The sequence below is a fragment of the Delphinus delphis genome, chromosome 1 (assembly GCF_949987515.2).
Source record: "Delphinus delphis chromosome 1, mDelDel1.2, whole genome shotgun sequence".
NCBI lineage: Eukaryota > Metazoa > Chordata > Mammalia > Artiodactyla > Delphinidae > Delphinus > Delphinus delphis.
This window is the reverse complement of record NC_082683.1, coordinates 34,504,764-34,516,110: the sequence shown is the minus strand read 5'-3', so window position 1 is coordinate 34,516,110 and position 11,347 is coordinate 34,504,764. Positions and strand designations below refer to the sequence as shown.

At 61.0% G+C, this 11,347-nt stretch overlaps 1 protein-coding gene across 1 annotated transcript; it reads left to right on the top strand.

Moving 5' to 3' along the window:
- Positions 1-5,061: 5,061 nt before the first annotated feature.
- Positions 5,062-10,286, top strand: CLDN19 (claudin 19). Its single transcript, XM_060004258.1, has 5 exons — positions 5,062-5,417; positions 6,673-6,837; positions 6,950-7,034; positions 8,828-8,980; positions 9,706-10,286. The coding sequence occupies exons 1-5, from the start codon at positions 5,195-5,197 to the stop codon at positions 9,752-9,754; spliced, it is 675 nt and encodes a 224-aa protein (XP_059860241.1). The 5' UTR covers positions 5,062-5,194; the 3' UTR covers positions 9,755-10,286.
- The last annotated feature ends 1,061 nt before the right edge of the window (positions 10,287-11,347 follow it).

Sequence of the window (11,347 nt, the reverse complement as noted above, 5' to 3'; positions counted from 1 at the left end):
AAAAAGGAAGGATTCAGCCTAAGCAGTTGGGGAAGTGGAGTCGCCCTTTCCCGTGACGGGGCAGACTGCAGGTGAGATGGTTATGGGGCGTGGAAAGCAGGGGTCTGGTTTTGCATGTGTTATGCTCAAGTTCAAGGAGCCTGTGAGACAAAAGGTTTCTGAGTTCAGGGAAAGGTGGAGGTAGGAGCCAGAACTTTGGGGGTCCCCATCAGCAGTTGGGGGGCGTTCAAAGCCAGGAGACTAAGGTCAGTGTAGACAGAGGAAGAGTCAGAAGACTGGGCCGGGCTGCAGGCAACTGGGGCTCTGGAGGCAGTGGGGTCCAACAGAGGACACGAGGACCAGCCGTGAGCAGGGGAACCAAGAGGCCTAGTCCTGGAAGCCGATGAGAGTGTTTCAGGAAGGAGGGGGTGAGCAGCGGTGTCTAATACTGCTGAGAGGTTGAGCAAGATAGGAACTGAGAACCATCTTTTGGATTTGGTGACACGGAGATCAGGGAGAACTTTGGCAAGAGATGTTCCGGTCGACGAAAGACTGGAGTGAGTTCAAGTGAGAAGGGAAGGAGAATGAGTGGTGCTGGTGGGTATAGACAACTCTTCTCAGGAGTTTGGCTCTCCGTGGGGGGCAGGATGAGCTGGAGGGAGATGTGAAGTGAAGGAACAGTTGTTTTTTTAAGCTGGGAGTCAGTATGCTCATGGGAATGATCCCATAGGGACAGTCACGATTCCTTTAGTCATTGGTGATCCCGTGTCCTGTTTGGATGACCCACTCGCCGTATGAAGAGAGGACCACGTTAATGGAAAGAGCACGAGCTTCACCCACGTGCTGAGCTGGGCCAGACTCACTTCCACCACTTCCAGTTGTGTGACCTCTGAGTGTGTTTCCTCACCAGTAACATGAGATTACAGTCCTTTCCTCCCAGGATGGCTGAGAGTATCAATGAGGGAATACTCAGAGAGAGCCTGGCACAATGCTTAGCACACAGGAGATACTCAACATTACAGAAAACTCCATCAGCCTGATTCTGGTCTTCCAGAAGTTTCCACATCAACGCAGGTGACCTTCACAGTTCAAAGTGTACTAAACAGAGAGACAGCAGACTATCTCAGTTTAGCTCATGAAAGGCCATACGTTTTCAAGGGCAACAGAACTGGGATAAGTGAATATAATTATGGTGGGTGAGTCCTCCCAGCAGCCGGAGGTGATGGCGGGGTCCGGGCTGAGATGCTGTGATTGCTTGGCCCGTTTGTAAAACACAGGCATGAGCAGGTCAGCCCTGGGGAAGTCTGCTTGAGGTGAAGGGAGAGCAGCCATGGGAGCATTAGAGGGGACGGGAGGCAACTCAGCAAACTCGGGGGAGATGTGGACGTGGAAGACGTCCATCTCTGGCACCCCAGGCAGCTGGCAGAGCTCTCAGCAGGGGTGCCAAAGAGAGCCAGTGCTCAGGGTTGTTTGGGGAAGAGAAGAAGGCACTACCAGACAGCCACGTGTGCTGCAGAGATGCCCTCACCCTGGGTTCGGCGTGGGACACAAAAATGGGGCCAGTGGTAGGGATGGGAGATGCTTTCAGTCCTCAAGAAGGAGGCAAACGAACAGCGCACCAAGTGCTGTGAAAGGAAATATGCAAAGAGCATTACAGATCCCAGATCAGAGCACCTGACCCTGCCGGGGCAGGCAGGGCACTGGGGCGGCCACACTGCTGGCTGCACTGCTTTCTAGCTGTGCCACCTGGACAAGTCCTCTCCATTCCGAGCCTGGGATTCCACGGGAAAGTCAGACTCAGAGCTGGGGGGAGTTTGACCAGCACCACCTCCTGAGCCTCCAACGTTTCAGGTGGTGGCTTGCAGAGAATGTGCTGGACGGCAACCAACCGAGTCGGACCCCTGACTGGCAGTGGGCAAGGACCAGGGAGGGCGCTCCAGGGTTTCACTGGGATGGAGGCAGAAACAGTTCATCCTCACACCCATCCGTCAGTGGTCAGCACAGATCTATCTACAAAGCACCCTCCCTGCCGGGCACTGCCAGGCAGGAAGGGGCAGCGGGTCGTCAGCCACCAGCAGTCGCCCGCACCCAGGGTGAGGGACCAAGGGGGAGACCGCCCAGGAGGCAGTCTTTTTGGAACGGAGCTTTCATTAGCCACATTCCTTCGGCATATTGTGTTTCCAAAAGCACTTCTCGCCCATCTCGATTCACGAACTCCCTCATGACCCAGACAGGTGAATGCTATTATCCCTATTTGTCAGTTTGGGAACCAGGGCCAGAGAAGCTAAGGGACTTGCCTAGCATCACACAGCTTTTTGGTGGCAGGCGTAAAGCTAGGACCCCAAGCTTCTCGTAATGTAATTGAAAGCACCTTTTAAACAGTGAAGCGTGACACCCCAGGGCGGTTTCTAGTTAGCTCTTAATGGAGGCTGGGGTGGGTCCTGAGCCTTCCTGCTCTCCCCGCATGCCTGGGAGTCGCTGGACTGCAGGGGGGCACTGGGGTGGTAGGAGTCCTACCTACCACCCCAGTGGAGATGGAGAAGCTACACAGGGTTAGGGAACTCTACTCCAGGTGCGGGATCTGAATTCCAAAGGGCTTTGGAACATGGGTGAGGGAAGGCCATCAAGGTAGGAGGGGCTGTTTTGGTAGAATGGACTCAAGACCTCAAATAACACAAGGGATAAACAGAAGCGCTTCTGTATCACAGATTCACTTTGCTGTACACCCGAAACTAACATTGTAAATCAACTACACTCCAATAAAAAAAATTTTTTTTTTTTTTTAAAAGAAGCACTTCCAAGGGAGATGTGAGCCTCATTCTGGATCATAAAGTGGCTCAGGTCCTCGGTGTGGGGGAGGGCTCTGGGGGCGCCCAGGGTGGAGGAGTGAGCAGGCCCTGGGGGCAGCTGTGTGACCCTAAGAGGCTAGCTTCCCCTCTTTGGCTCCCAGCTCCTCATTTGTCAGCGGAGGGGCTTGCAGTCTCCGGTCTCCAGGGCTGTGTGGCTCTGACACTGTTTCTGTGTGGCCTTGAAGATCCCGAGGCTCAGAGGCCTGACTCAGGTGCTCCTCAGGACCGGAATGACCCCTGTATCCTCCTTACAGAGAGAGCCCTGCGGAAGGCTGGGACAGGGACACCCGGCCTCCGGGAATCACTGTGCTGCGCGCCGGCCCCATGCGCGCCTCACGCTCTCTCAGGCATTGGGCAGCTCCCTTGTGACTCCGCGAAGCCGACGTGCCCTTTAGAGGTGGGACGAGGCTCCACCGCCAGCTCAGCCTCGCCCCTCCCAGCGCTCCTGAGAAAGGCGGGGTGTGGGGGGGACAGATCTGATAGGAAAGCCCCCCAGCCCCTGGCTTCCTAGCGTGGGGTAGGTCGCCTCTCTCAGCCTCGGCTCCTTATCCGTGGAGGGACGCCCATCGTGAGGGGGCTGCCTTGAGGATTAGACGGTTAAACGCGTAGAAATGGAGCTCCCTGCGGCCCCGGAGAGTCTCCACTCTGGGCTCCGGCTGTGTGCTCTGCTCATCCCCATCGCACAGTCTCTCACCGTCCGTGGTAGAGGAATCGGAATTCGGGACTGGCTTCTGTACCACGGATCCAGGCCCCGCTAGCTTTGGGGGACGCGCAGGCCGCCCCAGGAAGCAGGTCTGCGTGTGCACAGATCCACGTGGCTCGGCCTTCCCAGCACGGAGGGCCGGGGTGAGGAGGGTGGGAAGGGAAGGGGCGCAGTGTCGGGAACCGCAGGCCCGCCCAGCAGAGCCCGCCGCCCCCTCGAGGGCAGGCCCCTCCCCCCGCTGGCCGCCGCGGGGCCGCGGGCCATACCAGGGCCCACGCGCGGGCGGGCGCACAGGGCAGCATTGTCTGCAGCGCCGGGCACCCTCTCGTTTGCATAGCCACGTGAAGAATGCGAGGGAGGGAGCGGGCGGGGCTGTCCCTGCGGAGGGGGTCTGGGTCGGGGGTGCAAGGAGGCCAGGGTCTGCGGCGGGACCCTGCCTTCCCCCAGTGCAGTCCGGCAAAGGGCGCGTGGGCTGCTGGGGTTGGAGGGGGCGCCGGGGGGCTGGCGGGAGCGGGGTTGTGACATTCCCCTGTACCCACGCCTGGCGAGCCGAACTGAACGTGAGGGGATTGCTAATGAGGTCGAGGAGAGTTAAACATTCCCCTGCTGCAGGGGGCTGAGCTGGGACGGGAGAGAGGAGGGAAGGTGGGGCGCTCGGAGGGGGCAGCCTGAACCCCGGGAATGTGCAGAGGCCACTGCTCCCCCCCAGGCTGTTCTGGAGCTGGGGGCTCAGGGGCCTGTGCCTCAGGCCCCAGCAGGAGCTGCTAAGCCAGCCAGCAAGGGGATTAAAGGGGCTGAACAGTCTGCCTTCCTTCAGGCTGATCCCAGAAGGTTGGTGCTGTCTCCCACCTCCCTGCCAGGCTCCTTGTTGGCTGGTGGCCAGCCCTGTCCCAGCCTTCATGGGGTCCCTTTTCTGCCCCCCTCAGATCTCAAACAGATCCCACGCTGAGTCTGGCCTCTGCTGTTTCTGATACACATGGGCCCCAGGTACCAAGGACCCCCACTCCCCAACACCCCTCCCCAACCCAGTCTCTCCATAGCTGACCTCAGAACCCGCTCCAAAAAGTTCTCCCCAGTGTCTAACCCTAGTCTTACCTCCTGCAAACTGGAATTCCATTTTCTTTCTGTCCTGCGGTCAGAGGACAGAAAACCCCAAGGGTCACATCAGCAGTGCAAGGGCAAAGTCCATCATCTCAGTGCTGGTGTCTGGGATAGGAATTAGGAGAATTTTAGGGCACTCTTATCAGGCCCCTAAAGGGGTTTCCCTAGGGGAAAGGCCCTGAGAGCCAGCCGGGGGTCACTCCTCCCAGCCCCTCCCTTCTCCATCCCTGGGGAGGGGCACCACCTTGGCCACGCCCCACCCCCCCCCCCCCCCCCCGGGGGCTGGGCAGGAGCTTTGCTGGGGACCTTGCCCTGGCTTAGGTGGCGGCTGTGGGCGGGCCCCTGGCCTTTCCAGCTCAGGCCTCCCCCAGCATTCTAGAGCCTGAAGCCACTGCCTTTGCTGCTGCCACTGCAGGGCTGTCACCTCTCCTTCTCAGCCTCTGACCACTTGCTGCATCCCACCCCCAACCCAGCTGCTCCTGTCACCTGGCCATGACCTCGGCCCCCCCAGGGACCCTGGCCCAGCCCTGAGCCCTGGAACCCCTATCCCCTCCCCTGGGCCATGGCCAACTCAGGTCTTCAGCTCCTGGGCTACTTCCTGGCCCTGGGTGGCTGGGTGGGCATCATTGCCAGCACAGCGCTCCCGCAGTGGAAGCAGTCCTCCTACGCAGGCGATGCCATCATCACCGCCGTGGGCCTCTACGAAGGGCTCTGGATGTCCTGCGCCTCCCAGAGCACCGGTCAGGTGCAGTGCAAGCTCTATGACTCGCTGCTTGCCCTGGAAGGTAGGCCTCATGCCCACTGGGATGGGGAGGTGGATATGGGGCTGGGAGGTCCGGAGCAAGCTTTCCCACGGTCTGCTGTCTGCACCGGGCTGCCCTCTGCAGCCCCTGCCTCCCGTGCACTCATGAAGATCCAGGCCAGCCTGGCCCTCCTGGGGGCAGGGGCTCTAGGCTCCAGCAGCCATGGGTCCACATGCCAGCTCTTCCACTGTAACCTTGAAGGAGTCACTGACCCTCTCTGTCCTCCTCTGGAAAGGGGACTAGGACTTTCACAGGACTCTGGGTCAGAGGAGACGAGTGTCCGGCACTCAGAGGCTCTAAGTCAAGACCCTTCCCTCCATTTCTCTCCACACTCTGCAGATACACTGTGCACACACACCTACTTGCCAGTCCTGCCATGTAGACAAGTATGCCGGCACCCGGGTACACCTACCCACACGCACAGACACACAGCCACACACGTGCACATGCAGGTCCGCACCCAGGCGCTTGGGCACACGGGTGGCTCTCCTCCCCCTGCGGTGTAGGGGTTGAGCCTGACAAGCTGACTCGTAAACAGGCGCCACTGCAGCTCTACCCCTGGCTGGGGGCCGGCCCGCCTGCCCTCCGCCCCGGGGCCGCACAGGCCTGAGCTGGGCTGCTGTCACACGCCCCCCACCACTCCGGACCAGGCAGGTCATCTGGCCTCCCTCAGGGACCCAGATCCCCTGAGCTGCCCCCCAGGCCCGGGACTGACGCCGGCAGCAGACATACAGCTACCATGGGCGACTCAAAGGGCACAGGGGAAGGTAACTCGAGTCGGAATGGACAATGGGGGAGGCATCCCTGTCCAAGGGCCAACCTGGGCTGAGCTGGGCCTCAGACACCCTGGGTCCTCTTTCTGGTGAATCTGAAAGGCCTGAGGAGAAACTGCCCCCCGCTGCCTGGGAGGGGTGGGCCCCAAAGGGAGGCGCCTGGCCGGAAAGCAGCTGATGGGAGAACTCATACCACTCTGTCACCACACACGACCTGGAAGAACCTGCCAGGGAGAGCAAACGGTGGGGTTAAATGGTGAGGCTCAGCCTCCACACTCTGCCCTCACGCCCTGTAGTCACCTGAGCCCTCAGGATCCCGTCACACCTGCCGCAGGTAGTAGCCCAGGAGGAGCGTCCTGCTCTAGCTCCCGCCCCTCCCATCTTGGGCTCCTCCCACCCGCCCACTTCTCCCGCCACCCCCCCCCCCCCCCCCCCCCCCGCTCAGTCCCTCCCACCCCAACCAGGTCACATCCAGTCAGCGCGAGCCCTGATGGTGGTGGCCGTGCTCCTGGGCTTCGTGGCCATGGTCCTCAGTGTCATCGGTATGAAGTGCACCCGGGTCGGAGACAGCAACCCCATCGCCAAGGGCCGAGTGGCCATCGCTGGGGGTGCCCTATTCCTCCTGGCGGGTGAGTGCCTGGCTCCTCCTCCATCCTCTTGACCCTGGCAGGTAGCACCATCCTGGGGGGCCCTCTGGAGGCCAGAGCAGAGCTGAGACCGCCCCCCCCACCCTGTCCTTAGGCCTCTGCACTTTGACGGCCGTCTCGTGGTATGCCACACTGGTGACCCAGGAGTTCTTCAACCCCAGCACACCCGTCAACGCCAGGTGAGCACCAGGGCATGGCTTGGGCCAGGGAACAGGCTGGGCCTCCCACTCCACCTCCTCTGGGACCACTGGCCTTTGTCCAGCAGGGCACTTGGAGGGGGAAACAGGGGACGGACGAGCCCCAGGTGCTGTTACTGAGAAGCTCTCTGGAGTGGGGAGCAGCTGTGGCTGGGCCCTGAATGCCACCCCAGTAGCTAAATGCCGTGGCTCTGGATTTAAATCCCAGCTCTGCACGGGCTGGCTGTGTGACTGGCAAGTTCCTTAACCTTTCTGTGCCTGGTTTCCTCCCCTGTAAAAGGCAGCTAGGACCAAGGACGGAGCTCAGTGTGGTTGTGAGGGTTCTGTGAGATGGTGCAGGTAAGGGACTTAGCACAGTGCCTGGGCTGTTATTTCTGTAGGAGGCACAGTGACTTTGGGCCGGAGAGATGAGGCTGGAAAAGTCCTAAGGGCAGATGGCAGAGGGCCTTGCAGCCATAGGAAGGTTTTTTTCCGTGTCCTGGTGTGGAAGGCAGGACAGTCCCTCTGGCTGTGGTGTGCAGAATGGTGGGGAGGGAGCAAGGCCAGTAAGGTGCTGATGAAAAGGTCTGGAGCAGAGGGCTTGGGGCCAGGGGCTAGCAGTGGAGAGTAGGCCCAGAGATATTTACGAGCTAGAGTGGTCAGGACTTATAAGGCCAGGGTATGGGGGCCGAATAGGGAGCTCTGTGAAGGACCTGGCCCCTCCCTTACCTCTCAGCTCTGTGGGGAGCAGAGAATGGGATAGTCTCAACCCCAAACATCCCAACAGGCCTTGGGCCCTGGGGTGGAAGGAGAATGAGAAAAGAGATGCCTGGGTTGTTGCAGTCAGGAGGGCTCCCTGGAGGAGGCAGCAGAGTGGAGAGGGGGAGGAAATGAAGACTTCAGGAGTGAGGTTCATTCCCTGGGGCTGGTAGCTCTAGCCATGAAAACCTGCCAAGCAAGAGGTAGCTCTGCTCAGAGATACCTGGGGAGCAAGCTGGTGCTTGCTCCTGTCCCTTCAACACTCCGCAAGGCTGCCTGAGTTGCAGGTCCTGTGCTGGGCCCTGGGGACATGGATGAATCCGGTGCTGTCTGCCCTCAAGTTGCTCCCCAGGGAGCCAGACAAACAAGGAACTGAACAGCCACCCAGTGAGAGTCAGCGCCAGGCGGCGAGCGGAGGGGGGTCAGGGGAAGCCTTCGGGGAGAAGGTGGCATCTGAACTGGGCCCTGGAGGCGGAGCACCGGAGGCGAGACGCTCCGGCAGGGGGCGCCTCGTGCAAAGGCACAGAGGTGGGGTGACCCGAATGCTGCAGAGGGGGCGCTGGGCTGGCCCGCTGGGCTTGTGGGTGGAAAGGCCGGAGTGCCAGGTGGAGTCGGCGGAGGAGTCTGGCCTTCTCCAGAGGGTGGCGGGAGCCCGGCGGCGAGTTCCGTGGGCCAGACCGTGACCGAGAGAGGTGGCAGGACTGCCCCGCCCCTCCTCTCCCCGACGGGCCTGGCGGGCCCCCCCACGCCCCCTCATCTGGCCGGAGGAGGAAAGGGGCTCGAGGCTGCGCGGAGCAGCCCAGCCTGAGCTGGGTCGCACCGGGTGGTGTTGATGTGCTGGGGCAGGGGCGGGAGGAAAGATGAGCGCTCATCCCAACTTACCGGGCGAGTCCGAGGACGCTTGTGAGGCCCCAGCCTCAGCTCCCCACGTCCAGCCCGCCCTCTGCTCTGCCAGGGCGGAGGCCGGGAGCCCCCGGGGGAGGACGGGGCGGGGCGGAGGCGCAGGCACACCTGATGGCGTCCTCCACCCCTTGCAGGTACGAGTTTGGTCCAGCCCTGTTTCTGGGCTGGGCCGCCGCCGGCCTGGCCATGCTGGGCGGCTCCTTCCTCTGCTGCACGTGCCAGGAGCCCGAGAGATCCAACAGCAGCCCGCAGCCCTACCGGCCCGGCCCCTCGGCGGCTGCCCGAGAGTATGTCTGAGCCCCGCGCAGCATCCGCCGGCCCCTGCCAGCACCCCGGGCGGGGCCAGGAGGGCGCAGGGTGTCCCCCCAGCTCGGTTAGGTTCTGAGCAACTTGTCCCCAACCCAGGCACCCACCCTGTGCTCTGAGACTCAGACCCAGACACTCAGAGAGAGGTGGGAGGCAGGCCCCAGCCCTCAGGCGCACACGCACGGCCGGCACAGGTGCAAGCACGGCACGGACCTGTCCACACCCCGGCCAGCTGCAGTCCCTTTCACGACCACTTATTTACTCACTGACAGGCTGTGTGAGTGTCTTCTCTGTGCTGGGCCTCGAGGACACAGCAGTAAAGACAAGCTGGGTGCCCAGTGCCCTGGGGTGACCAGAGCCCATCGCCTCCCCCGGCCCATGGGCTCCTCACAGCAACCCCACGGAGGCAGTGCCGGGCGACCAATGTCCCCCACTTACACACGAGGAAACAGGTTCGGAGAGACCAGGAGGCCTGGCCCTGCTGCCTCTGAATTCAGGTTTCGCAGTATGCCTAGTGCTGCATGGACATCCACACAGATGGCTAAGCCAGGCCATGTCACCCCTGCCCCAGAAATGGGCCCCGGCAGGGCTGCTGTGAGCTGCACTGGCCAGTCCCTGGGTCCGTGCCTGAACCCCATAGCCCCTGCCACCCCCCACTGCCTGCTGCTCCCCCTGCTAACCAGCTCTCCTCTCTTTTGACTTTCAGACCAGTTGTTAAATTGTCTGCCTCCACCAAGGGCCCCCTGGGTGTGTAATGTCCAGGTTCCCCAGCCTGGCTCTGTCCCACTGCCACACCTAGACCGGGTGCTTGGTATCTTTTGGAAAGAAAAGTGAACATCCAGCCCTGAGTGTGGTGTCATTTGATCTGTCCCTGGTATGATGAGGGTGGGGCCTGGCTCAGAGAGGTCAGAGCTGGTCCCTGGGGTCCTTGGGCACAAAGAGAGGGAGACAGATCCAGTGTGGGTTACACAGCGCATCCAAGCTGATCCTCCCTAGCTGTCCTTGGGTTGGCACCACGACCTCCTTGATTGGAGACCCCCAGTCAAGGGAAAATTAACCCAGATCAGCCCCTGCCCTCATGCTCAGGCCTCTTCCATCCCAGACATCCTCCCGGGACCCTGAGTCTCTCTCTGGCCTCTGCCCTCTGTCTCTCCTGACTGGAAAGAGCTGGCCACAGCTCTTGGAAAGAACTGTCCCTTGCCTTCCCATGCCCTCAGCCAGCTCTGTCCTGGCTTCCTCCACCACCTGTCCTGGGACGTCTCCCACCAAGTCACCAGATCCTAAGGACGCAGCTCAGCCTTCTCCCCTGACGTGCCTCTGAGAGGTGGTCAGACAAGATGACCATCGCGCATGCACTCTCCAGGAGAAGGTAGGGGTGGGAGGGGAGAAGCAGATGGCAGAGCTGCTGTGGGATCGTCCACAGGTGCCCCAGCGTGGCAGCGGCTGCACGTACACAGGGGCGTCTCAGGGGCTGGAGGGGGTGGGCCCCCGAGCCCTGGCCCCCGGAACTGTGAGCGAGAACTACAGAAGAGTGTCTCTGGGTGCCTGACGCTATAAAGCAGCGGCTCTTGGCGCGCACATTCGAGTCACCTGGGGAGCTGATGCCTAGCTCACCCCCCACCCCAGGTGTCCCAACCTAATGGGACTGAGGTGGACCTGGGCATCTGAGGTCAGCAGCACTGAGGGTACTTCTGTGAGGCCTGAAGTTTGGGGCTGGGGGGGCCACATTTCTTGCCCCTCTGAGGGGGTCTCATGTCCAACAAGAGGCAGGACAGACGAGAGGAAGCCCGTTTCCCTCTGCCTTTCCTGGGACCGGGCCGTTTCATGAGATCCACACACCCTCTCAAGAAATAAACCCCTTTTGGCTGAAACAATTGTGCGTTTGATTTCTGTCACACACAGCCAGAAGAGCCCCGACTAATGCCAAATTTGGAACCTAGAAAATGAGCGTCGCAGTGAGGGCTCCTGTTCCAGGTGTCGCTGAGCAGGTGGGGTGTGGAGCCCAGAGGCTGGCCTCTCTGTCCCAGGCGGGGGATTCGGACGCCCTCACTATCTGGTCAGGAAGCAGTTGGCTGGGAAACCACGTGTCATCTCTTGCGGTTCAGGGACCACCAGAGGCTTGGGACTTGGTAGGAAAATGTTGGGATAGAGTGTGCTGGCTGCTTCAGAGATAGGCTGTGAGAGAGACAAGCTCTGGGCCAGTGGGCAGCATGAAGGCAGGGTGGAAACAAGCTTCCGTGTGATCCTTCGTGAAGAGAAAACTTTTGTGGCTATAGCCAGAGATTGGAGAGCTGGAGAGTCAGCTGACCACTCACAACCCAATCAGTACACTGATTAACAACGGAGTG